Consider the following 12,249-nt stretch of genomic DNA (forward strand, 5'->3'; position numbering starts at 1 on the left):
TGTTCATTACCATTTCTTTTTAATGTTAATATTTTATTTCTTTGATAATTTTTACAATGTATTTTGATCATATTTACTCACTACCCCCACTCTTCCTCCTAAATTCCCCCCAGATTGTGTCTTCTATAGGCAGGAAAACTGCACCATGTGATCTCATCAACACAGTAGCCTACACGAGGCTACACCTGAACACTAACATTAGCTGACAATCAAGCTTGGTATCGGGAAGTCCCACAAGGCCTCTTCAGATGAATTGCTAAGGGCAATTAATGAGTGTTGAGATGGCAAGTCAGTCTTTGTCAGGGATGAGCCCTGTAATTAGATATCTAGTACTGAATGGTCACCTCTATAAACGTATCCTTATGAGCAATACCAAATGGACTTAAGTTACATTTACATTTTTATGTGTGTGTACAGGTAGCAAATTGTGATTCTATCACCGCCCTAGAGAAGAATTTAGAGACGTGGATTGTCAGCAGTGACCACCACCCTTAGAAAATATTTGGAAAAATAAAGTGGTTAGTGAAGCTAGGTTGAGATGGTTTTACTATTGGCTCTGATGAAAAGAAAAGAAACCTTAGGGGTCAATATGAAGTTCAGAAAGGCACACGCTTATTAGTTAAGCTAGGGACCTTGTAAGGTCAGGGAACAGGAACAATGGCAGCCCTGGCTGACTCGACTCTCGCTGAGGCTGGACTGCTGCTGAGTGATTTCTTACACCCACTTTTGCCCTCAGCTTCCTGCTATGATATATTAAGAATTGCTGATACATAGGTAGACATTTTGAGGATTTAAGGTAGATATGACTGATTTTTATATAAAAAAAAGTTTAGATTTGTGATTCTTTTGACTCTTACAAGATTACTTTTAAAGATAAATAAAATAATTACTTCTTTTCTTTGTAACTGCAAATTGCCAGTAAGAGAAACTGGCTGAGAAAAACTGCCTTGCTTGATTACACTTTGATTATCTATAACAAGTTGCTTGGTTATGAATGTACACGGGGGGGGGGGGTTCTTTACCTATACTATGTAATGTTATTTCTTGTACAGGTATTGGAAAGCAGATTGTTTTTCATAATCATTTATTAGAAGAAAACTAACATGTAATCACATTATAGTTGTATACTGCTTGAAAGATTTTTGCTGGGATATATACGCTATGGAAGAAAGAATAAAGGATGATGTAGTTGGAACATTGCTTCGCTCATCCATCAACTCTGTGTGTGTGTGCGTGTGTGTGTGTGTGTGTGTGTGTAAAGTCTGTGTGAATGGGGGTTAGAGCATTGTTCCTTCCATCTACCAACTGTGTGGATTTATGCATTTATGTATGGAATACTTGGAGCCTGCTTGTTGGAACTTTGCTCCAACCATGCATGTGTGAATATGTATATGTTTATCTATAGATCTGTAAGCATGTATGTATGTAATGTATGTATATATGCATGTATATTTATGTGTATGAAGTTATTGAACTCTTGACTTTTATTTCATCCATTCAGTGTGTGTGTGAAGGGGGGGGTGCACATGTGAATTTTCTCTCTTTCCTTCTCTTTCTTTCAGGCCCCAAGGAATGAAAAGAGTTCATGTTTTTTCCACTGGCCAAAGAGAGCGCCAGCCCCAGTAAATTAAGCTTTGTTTGCACAGTTAAAAAGTCTGCTGATTTCTCTCTCCACCAGCAAGATGCCCAAAGGGAAGAAGGCCAAGGGGAAGAAGGTGGCCCCAGCCGTTGTCAAGAAACAGGAGGCCAAGAATGTGGTCAACCCTCTGTTTGAAAAGAGGCCCAAGAACTTCAGCATTGGACAGGACATCCAGCCCAACAGAGATCTAACGTGCTTCTTCAAATGGCCCCGCTACATCTGGCTGCAGCGGCAAAGAGCCATCCTATATAAGCGGCTCAAAGTACCTCCTGCCATTAACCAGTTCATCCAGGCCCTGGACAGGCAAACAGCTACTCAGCTGCTTAAGCTTGCCTGCAAGTACAGACCTGAGACAAAGCAAGAGAAGAAGCAAAGGCTACTGGCCGGTGCTGAGAAGAAAGCTGCTGGCAAAGGGGACGTCCCAACTAAGAGACCACCTGTCCTCCGAGCAGGAGTCAATACAGTCACCACCTTGGTGGAGAACAAGAAGGCTCAGCTGGTGGTGATTGCCCATGATGTAGACCCCATTGAGCTGGTGGTTTTCCTGTCTGCCTTGTGTCGAAAGATGGGGGTGCCCTACTGCATCATCAAGGGAAAAGCCAGGCTGGGGTGCCTGGTCCACAGGAAGACATGCACCACTGTTGCCTTCACACAGGTTAACTCGGAAGACAAGGGTGCTCTGGCTAAGCTGGCAGAAGCTATTAGGACTAATTATAATGATAAGATCCATTTCCACTGGGGAGGCAACGTCCTGGATCCTAAGTCTGTGGCTTTGCATTGCCAAGCTGGAAAAGGCAAAGGCTAAAGAACTCGCTACTAAATTGGGTTAAATGTACACTAAGTTTTCTGTACATAAATATAGTTACAAAATTTAAAAAAAAAAAAAAAAGTCTGCCGAGCAGCTTCTCTGGTGGCTGACTGTCTTTAGCAGTAGTACCTGTAGGTATTTGGATTCATCACGCTAAGCACCGACCCCCAACGGCTGCCTGCCTCAGTTTACCCACCACATGGATGCCACAGCCAGCCACTGGTAGATATGCAGGTGAGAATTTAGAACGTAGTTCGAAATTTTACTGACTTAGTAAAGTGACAATAGTAGGTTCTTCTCTAGGTTATGTGGCCTCCCCAGTAATGAGGACTTGGCCAGGTCAGATCAAGATGTAAAAATCTCAGCCAGAGATTTCTTGATTCTGGAGATGACTGACACCTAGGCATCGAGAAGGAGGGTCTCAATACCCACCCTCACGGTGACACACTGTTGGGGATTTTATTTGTGCTTACACAGGAATTTACTCATCTGCTGCAGGACCCTGCCAACAGTTGATTTTTTTTTTTTGGACTGGTCAATGAAGAGCCAGAGGCCAATGGCTGGGCAGAGGGGATAGAGGTGGGACTTTTAGGATTCCCTGGCAAGAAATGCAGAGACAAGAAGAAGGATTCTACCATTAGGAGGGCAAAGGAGACAGACCACTTGGGAAAAGTTACAGGAGGGAGAACCCATGGTCTTGTAAGAATGGAGAAAGCAGTCCCAGGGACCACTTCCCCTGTTGGGTCTGGGGTAGCAGAGATGAAACATAGATTTAGCAAGTATTAACTCAGGAATATTGGAGGGTAGTGTGTTAGCCATGTGGAGGTTCAAGAGTGGCCCAGCTATTGAGCTAGGCAAAGACATTTTAAATATAGAGGTTGCATGTCCAAAGGGACTGTCCAATGCTTGAACAATAACTTGTGTTCCCTGCATATTTATTAAATGATTATGTGTCTTTCATTTGTGAATCCAGAGCTCTTGGGTGGGTGCAGAGCTGCAACATACCCACCCACCAGGATCATACAGAGCAGTTTCTGCAACAACACACTTCCTCCAACAAGGCCACACCTCCTAGTAATGCCACTCCCTGGGCCAAGCATATTCAAACCACCACAGTAGGCAACATAGTTGGATAGGACTGATGACTTAGCAACTTGCACAGCACCTTCTGGTACTCTGAGAGCCAGTCCTTAAAGAGCTTTCCAGGTCAATTCCAGGCTGATTCTTCCAACTCCTGTGACTGAACTCTGTGGTGGCCTCAGCAACAGGGACTTAACTTCAGCTCTTGAAGGCCATCAGAAACAATACAATAGCCTGTCTTATTCCTATATTTATGGGGGCCTCTTGGACTCCCCTGATCAACAACTAGAAAAGAGATTTTTTTTTTCAGGCCTCATAATTTATTTCCATTTCTACTATCCCTATGTATGTGCACTGGTATACATAACAGAGATGCCAGAAGAATAAAGGGACTGTCCAGTGCTTGAACAATGTCTCGTGTTCCCTGCATATTTATTAAATGATTATGTGTACTTTTCTTTTCCTGTAACAGACTCTAATATAAAGGGTGAGGCCTTATTGCATAATCAGCTGGTTTCCTTGAAACTGAAGTTTTTATGACACAATCCTGGCTTGTATAAAATGATTCATTCTTTCCCTCCTCAGTCCTTTCTCTTCCTCTCCACCAAGGTCTACACTTACCAATTCATCCCAACTGACACTGAACTTGCCTGGTTTCGACCTCTGACATCTCAAGATTTGAGAAAACCCTCAGTCCCAGGCACATGAAGTTGGTTGCACCCTGCCAGTGGCTCGAGATTCAGAATCCTCCAGGCTGCACTCTTTACGCCTACTTCTTGGAGGCTTCAGCCATATCACCACTAAGTTCTCTTGGCTCTGCAAGCCAGCTGTCCTCCTTGGATCCCATTATCTAGTACACTGGAAACACTTCCTTACCCCAAGCTTGTGTAGACACAAACCTCAGCAGGACAGATACAGGGAATGTCTGGATTTAGTTTGAAAGTGGGTTAAATGTTTCCAACAAAGGCACTTATTCCCTAACCCAGACACAGTTAATCAGTTTTTCAATAAAAGTGTCCTCAGTTCCAACAACTGAGAAGACTAGATTTGTGAATTTTCACATCAGATACACTGTAGCTGGGCACAAGGACTCAAGCCGGCAATCTTAGCTACTAGGAAGCTAAGATAGGAGGACCCCTTGAGCTCTCAGCTCAAGGCCAAACAAAATACTATGTAACACACTTGAAACATTACTCCATGTTAAGTCTATAAAATGGTGTCTGTGCTATAATTCAAGTCATAAAAGGCTATGGGCATGTAGAATTATCAGCAGAATAATGGAAATTGCTTTGTTGAGATAATGGAATCAATAGAGAATTTGGTGATGCTTATTCATACTATTACTATGCTTATACTATTGCTTCATACTATTACTATGTGCTTCTAGAATGGATAAACATTAGGTAGCTTTATGTACAATAAATCTTAGAGAGATGGCACGGGTCTCTGAGTTACATGTGTTAGCATCCCACAAAAAGAGTTAAGTGTTAGCTGCTTTGAGCAAGGCATGGTTCCATTCTATTCACAGGCAACTTGTTGGCACACAGGCTCAGGATTATAAACCCAAGAGCCAGCCCAGAAGTCGTGATTTTCCCACTCACTTCTGACTCTCCACCCTCACACTTGAGGGCTCCCTGCAATTTTGGATCTTATTCTGGTGTCCCTGAAGAAAAAAAAAATTCTCCAGGATACTGAGGATTGGAACAAGGATTACAAAACAATATTCTCCTTGCCTTCAGGATATAGTGTTAGGAACTCCATGGTCTGAGCTGTTTATGGTACTGACTGTTTTTATGTTAGTTTGACACAGGTTAGCATCATTTGGGAAGCAGGAACCTGAACGTCATCTGGGGAAAATGGCATTACCAAATTGGCCTGTAGGAAGGTCTATTTGACATTTTGTTAAATCATTGATTTATGTGGGAGGACCTAGCCCACGATGGCTGATGCCCTGGGCACTTGGGATGTATAAGAAAAGCAAACTGAGCAAGTCACAGAGAGCAAGCCAGTAAGCCATATTACCCCATGACTTCTGCTCCGGTTCCTGCCCCGACTTTCTTTCTTTCTAAGGGACTGTGATGTCAAACCACATTGTTTTTTGTCATGGTGCTTTATTACAGCAATAGAAACCTAACTAGACAGCACTGAATCTCACTTTCTTTTAGGGGGAAAAAAAACCCTCTGCATTGGCAGGGAACATTGCTGGGGTAACCACTGGTCCCTTCTTCAGACTCATTTCCCTTCTTTCTGCCACTGGTCATAATCTGCCCTGCTCATATTTCCTCTGCTTTTTGCACCCTTCCACCAGCTGGCACCATGCCTGCGTGTTTTGCCCGTGACCTATCCACCCCTCTCTTCCCTCACCCAGGGCATCTGTAACTATCTCTGCTCTCTCGGCTGTTAAGTCTTACTCTGGGATGTGATGTTTCTTTACTCAGCATCTTGAGAAGATTATGTTTCACCAAGGACCAGATCTCTTTCCTTCCTTCCTTTCCATTGATCTCCTTTAAAGAGTGCCCGGTCAATAGGAAGTTCTCAGAAGGTTAAGTCTGTGAATCTCGGATTTGTGAAGATGGCTCTGTTGCCCATAGTGTGGTGACTAAATGCTAACAGACAAAGTAGTGAGTTCAGGCAAAGTAGTGAGTTCAGGACACACAATTCATTTCAGACACACCTGGATCTCACTTATTCCCTTTTTTTTCAATAATAATAATAATAATAATAATAATGATAAACATTTTCAAACATATAAGAAACTCAAATACTTTATCTTTCAAGATTAAAATTCTCCCTAATTTATTTGGAGCCAGAAGTACCCCCCTCCCCAAATTCTCAAATGCTTCTTTCTTGGTTTAAGTGTGCTCTAAGCCTTCAAACTGGCAAGGCACAGAACTAGACTGAAGCATAATCAATTGTTTCAGCTGGCTGTCTGAGTCTCCCTGCAGCTTCCTCTTGCTAGCCGGAGCCTGGCGTTTGCAAAGGCTTGCCTTCTACTATCCCCTCTTTGGTCTCACAACAGCCCTGTGAAATAGCAAATAAATAAATAAATAAATAAATAAATAAATAAATAAATAAATAAATAAATAAATAAATAAAGATACTTTAAACATTTTACAGAGGAAACTAGAGTTCCCTAGCTAGTTAGCACAGAATAGACCTAGGGTTTTGACTCTGATTTTCCTCCCACACAGACCTGCTGTGGTCCACTGGGGGAATTGCATGTTAGTTTCAGCAGAAGTTCCCTTGGTCACTGTCATGGGTTGTATCATCTCCAGGTTTCACACTGTACCACATTTCTAACAGTAACTGGTGACACACGGCTAACCAGATGGAAGGGAAAGCAAGGTGTGACTAGTAAGTGTCCAGAACAGCCGTCCAATCAGCACAGGTCAGTAGTGGGGTCCGGTGAGAATTATTCATGTTTTCCCGAAGCACAGATTGAGCAGGGCAAGCAGGTTAAATGCCAGCTGCTTCTCCTCTCCCATCTAGGAGAGTTGTCACTGCACAGTCAAGTAAATGCCTGCCTATTTTATTTATTCTTTTAGTGTAGCTAAATCTATCAGTTTCCATGGCGCCCTGTATTCACCATGGAAACTCTGACAAGCTCGTTATGCTTTAAGGGGGAAAGAAAAGATACACCAAAAAAATGTGAGATGGGATAAATGGATTCCTTTTAAAGCTGTATTCTTCTGAGTGGGAAGCTTTGATGAGGAGCAAATCATAAATGCTCACGATTTTCCAGTTTGGAAGTGGAAGCACAGGTTTACCTATTCATTTTTTAAAAAGACCCTAGAGCCCTTCCCCCCATTGCTTTATCTGACAGTAGATATGTCTGTATCTCACTTGTTTACAGACTGCTAGTAGGGATGTGGTCCATTTTTCTCCTTGCTGATTTTTGTGAAACAATAAAGCAAATACCTAAATATATTGTCCAGGAAGCATTTATTGGGCCTCCCTACCCAGGGTACCATGCTGTGGTTACAACCTGTGTGCCCTAGATATTTTCTTCTCTGTGTTGAATGTCCATTAGCTTTCCTCCCTTGTGCCAGCTCCACAAGGAAAATAAACGGTTTCTTAGTGTCACCATAGCACAGTATACCTGGTGAATGGTATAATCTCAGAAATGTCACGTACCAAATTCTAGGCCCTTAAGACTAGTAGTGCTGAAAGGACATATTGACAGAAATGCAGACATGGACTATATATCTTTTTAACATTTTAAAGAAATCTGATGTTTTAAGGACCTATCTTGTTACTTTCGTCAAATCAGAGTGTGTTCGTTTTTTAAAGAGTTAAGCACAAGAACAACTACCATTCCATTACCCGGATGTCCCTTCTCCGTTTTCACTCTCATGCTCAGTTTTCTTATGACGAGACAACACAGTCTGAGTTAATGAGAGAAAAGTAAACGACAGGAAAAGCCACCTCTAGTTTGGAGACCATTTAAATGTATAGAAATGGATGCATTTTGCCTGAGTTTTAATATCTCCAACAAGGAGATGTTTCTAAGACCAAGGGGAAATGACAAATAAGTGCCATTGCCTCCCCATTCCTGCTCAGTCACTGGCCAGTGCTACTTGGAAAAGCCATTTGTGTGCTAGGCAGATGGACTGTGGACCTGCAAGCCTGGAAAGTCACACACACACACACACACACACACACACACACATACACACACACACAAAACCACCGTCTCCACGTGCTTCTTTCCTTCCAGGGACCCCCATTCCCTTTTAATATGTTTCAAGAGCATGTTGTCTAAAAGAAGGAAACATAAAATAGATAAAAAGAGACCTTCAAAACATTGGTTACATAAGTGACTTTTCCCAGTCAGAGCCCTGGCTAGCATAAACTGTCCAGCATCCTGTTGAGTTCATGGGATCAATTCAGGCAATAAGAACAGCCAATATCTTATTTGACTTTCGCAATCTATCACTGGTTGGAAGATTTTATTAAAGCCATGTGAAATGTTAGAAATGCCCTAGGGAACGTCTGAGTTTATTGGATAATCCTCTGCAACATTCTGGACACTAGCTCCGTGACTTTGCAGTAGGTTAGGGAAGCCACTAGCATGGTTTCTTACATTTTTTGTGGGAAAGGGGGGTGTGGTTATAGATCTTCCTGCCTTAAAATAGAAGAATGCACATCCTTCCCCTGTGTCACCCTGACTACCGACACCTTCAGGATGACACCAATGCCATCAGGTGCTGAGTTCTGAGACAGTAGAGAAAGATCAGTCAGGCTCAAGCATTGACCAGCTCAACCACATAGGTCATCCTTTTCAAGACAACAGTCATTCCACAAGAGGAAAACCCTCAGCCAGCTGACAAGCTGTGATGGCCGACATGTCCAGTTGCTTCATATATGCATCTGAACTTCATATTCTTTTATTATCAATGTTATTATTATTATCATCATCATCATCATCATCATCATCATCATCATCATTATTATACAGTTCAGTCATTATCACCCTCCTAGTCTGCCCTCTGACAGTTCCTTATCCTATTCCTCCTCCCCATCTCCAAGAGGATGTCCCCACCCACCCCCACCCCACCAGACCTCCTCACTCCCTGGGGCCTCAAGTTTCTCAAGGGTTAGGTGCATCTTTCCTCACTAAAGCCAGACTGGGCAGTCCTCTGCTTTATATGTGTTGGGGGCCTCATATCAGTTAGTGTATGCTGCCTGGTTGGTGGCTCAGTGTCTGAGAGATCTCGGGGGTCCAGGTTAGTTGAGACTGCTGGTCTTCCTATGGGGTGGCCCTCCTCCTCCACTTCTTCCAGCTTTTCCCTAATTCAGCCACATGGGTCACCAGCTCCTGTCCACTGGTTGGGTGTAAATATCTGCATCTGACTCTTTCAGCTGCTTGTTGGGCCTTTCAGAGGCAGACACGATAGGCTCCTGTCTGTAAGCACACCATAGCATCAGGAATAGTGTCAGGCCTTGGAGCCTGCCCTTGGACTTCACATTCTTAGAAACCACACTGAGTGACCCCCAACCTAGCAGAAAGGCAGACACTGCTGTCACAATAGAAACTGTTCATTTAGTGCCCCCTCTGCATAGGAAGGTAGGAAATGAGTAAAGAACATGAGATGGACCAACACCATGGTGTTTTGGTTAAGGAAAAAGAAAGGTTGGCATTAGGAGCTTTTTCTTTTTTTTTTAATAGAAAAGGACAGAGGATAATGATGTATAGTCTGGTGCCCTAGGTTCAATGCCCAGCACCACATAGGTGGTTTAAAATCCTAGCCTATAATCCTTGAGTTTGAGAGGTAGATGTGTGAGGAGGATCAGGAGTTCAAGATCATCTTCAACAGCATGAAGAGTCCAAGGCCAGCCTTGGACACAAGAGACCCACCCTGTCTAGTTTGAAGCCTTGGACACAAGAGACCCACCCTGTCTAGTTTGAAGACTTGGACACAAGAGACCCACCCTGTCTAGTTTGAAGGAGGAAGGAGATTAAGAGAATATATAAGAGATAAGAGAGGGTAAGGTATGAATATGATTGAAATACATATGTATTTCATATCCCTTACCTGACATATGCATATGCAGGAGAATGTTGTTATTAATTGTATTATGAATAATTAATATATGCCAATAAAGACATTTAAGAAAGTAAAAAAAGAAAAAGAAAAGATCTGAGGAATTCTAGCAATATTCTTAATAAAAATAAAATTAAGCTTATCTAGATGACTATAAATGAATGTCAAGACTTTGGGTGGGGGCTATTTCTACAGGTTTGGCTTTTAGTGTCATTTATAGATGATTCTTCCACACAAAGCTTCAAAGCCATTAGTCTAACCTTAATGTAATTTCCGAAAGGAAATTTTAGTTGTTGCTTTTTTAAGTTTGGTGTAGGTTTTCAGAAGTGTTATAAAATGATACATGACAGTGGAAAGTCTCAGTAAATTGTAGGTGAATTAGTGTGGGTTTATGTGGGGAGCCGCCCTCACATTCGCCATTACAAGATAGCGCTGATGTCCTGTGCTCTAACAAACAAACAAGGCAGCTGCGCATGTGCTGGGTAGATTTCCACTCCCTTGTGCCCTGCCTTTCCCGAGGCGTCATCTGGGGTGACAGCAGGCCGCCAATCAGAGGGTTACACGTCCTAGGCGGCGATCTTGCTCTATATAAGCTGAGGGATTTGGTTCTTCGCTCTCTTTTTCCCCTTCTCTTCTCTTCTCTCTTCTCTTCTCCCCTCTCTTCTCTTCGCCCTTTGCCTGTTGGAAGCTTATGCTCTCCCTCTCAAGAGCATTAAAGCTTTGCTGCAGAAGGATCCTGTTTGTGTGCCGCGTCTTTTCTTGCTGGCGAGAAGGTAGCGCGGGACAGGTTTAGCTATACCAAAACTCCAAATCAAGGGGTTCATTATCCCTCTGGAATATTTAAATAGCCACAGTGCACATGCTACTACCATGTAGGATTGTGTCATTATGCCTGGGAAATCCTACAAAACTGGAAGTCTCAGAAAATGAGGCCAAGCTCCGCAGGCCATGCGGGGATGGGAGTTCAGTGACTCCACAGCCAGCGTACCCAGTCACTGCATGTTGGCCGCCCAGTGCTGGTGCAGCTCCAATTCATATCTGCAGCGCTCTGCATCTGCCATCCACCCTGCCTGTCTCCTTCACCCTGTCTCTCTCTGTGTCCTTGTCTCCCTCCCTGCCACTCCTCCCAGATCACTCTTCCTGTCTATTCGCCACTCCCTTTGCTTCTCTTCTCTCCCTTCCTCTCTTCCCATTTCCTCCCCATCATGACTTCATTTTCTGACCTCTTTTTTCCTCACAGATTCAAAATGGAAGCCTCCGCACCAGACTGTGTAGTCTGTGCAAGACAAGTAAAGGGAAAATATAAAGCAGCTGACTTCTGAAAATCCCAAGGTTTCGTATATGAGTGTGTATTTATGTGTGTATATATATATGTATATATATTTGCATATGTGTATGAGAGGGTGTTTGCATATGTATATGTGTACATACATGTATGTGTGTATATATGTGTGTGTATGTTTTTGTATGCGGATGTTTATTTTAGCCATCACATTACAATCTCAATTGGACTACATATTCAGTCCAAAAAGTAAAATAAAATAAAATAAGTCTTTGATCAGCAGGCCAATGTGAATATTAATAGCGTGACCTGATTATAAGTTCCAGTTCTCAGTCAAGGTTGGGGTACAGGAACTGAAAGCAAGAAGGGAGTGTTACCCCAGGTAAACAAGGATACTGAGTTCTGAAGGTGAGTGCATGCTGGTTACCAAAACCAGCAAATGTTTATTAGGGTGTGATGGGGGCAGGGTTCTCTACTCATGGTTGTTAGCTTAATGACCTGCGCACAATAGACATAAAATGAGAATAATGTTGGTAAAGTGTGATGGAACATTTAGAGCACAAGAAGTAATTACGAGACTTTCTTATTATCTCTCAAGATATCAGATTTTTGGTCTACAAACTATAATGCAACGTGCTATGTTTTGCTTAACAAATAAAAATGACTATGAGCAAGCCCCTGCAAAAGAGTCAAAAGTACTGTATAAAAAGATGCCTAAAGGTCACTTAGAGACTCCCCACAGTGTGTATCTCAGACATAAACACGTGGATTTGGTTGAAAGACTTGTTCACAGTGACTTAGAGGTAGACCCTGACATTTCTGTGTCGTAAGTACTTTCTGTGAACAGAGTTTTTAATGTGGTTAATTTTTTCCTCTGTTTTGTTTTGTTGATGTT

The 12,249-nt window shown here is 42.6% G+C and overlaps 1 protein-coding gene across 1 annotated transcript; it reads left to right on the top strand.

The window, feature by feature from the left end:
• Positions 1–1,682: 1,682 nt before the first annotated feature.
• LOC110337987 (60S ribosomal protein L7a-like) lies at positions 1,683–2,444 on the top strand. The gene has a single exon (XM_021221126.1). The coding sequence runs from the start codon at positions 1,683–1,685 to the stop codon at positions 2,442–2,444; it is 762 nt and encodes a 253-aa protein (XP_021076785.1).
• Positions 2,445–12,249: the final 9,805 nt, after the last annotated feature.

This window comes from Mus pahari, chromosome 1 (assembly GCF_900095145.1).
Source record: "Mus pahari chromosome 1, PAHARI_EIJ_v1.1, whole genome shotgun sequence".
Lineage (NCBI taxonomy): Eukaryota > Metazoa > Chordata > Mammalia > Rodentia > Muridae > Mus > Mus pahari.

Excerpts from the sequence above, each read along its gene's own strand:
- LOC110337987 (XM_021221126.1), top strand. The coding sequence starts at position 1,683 with ATGCCCAAAGGGAAGAAGGCCAAGGGGAAGAAGGTGGCCCCAGCCGTT.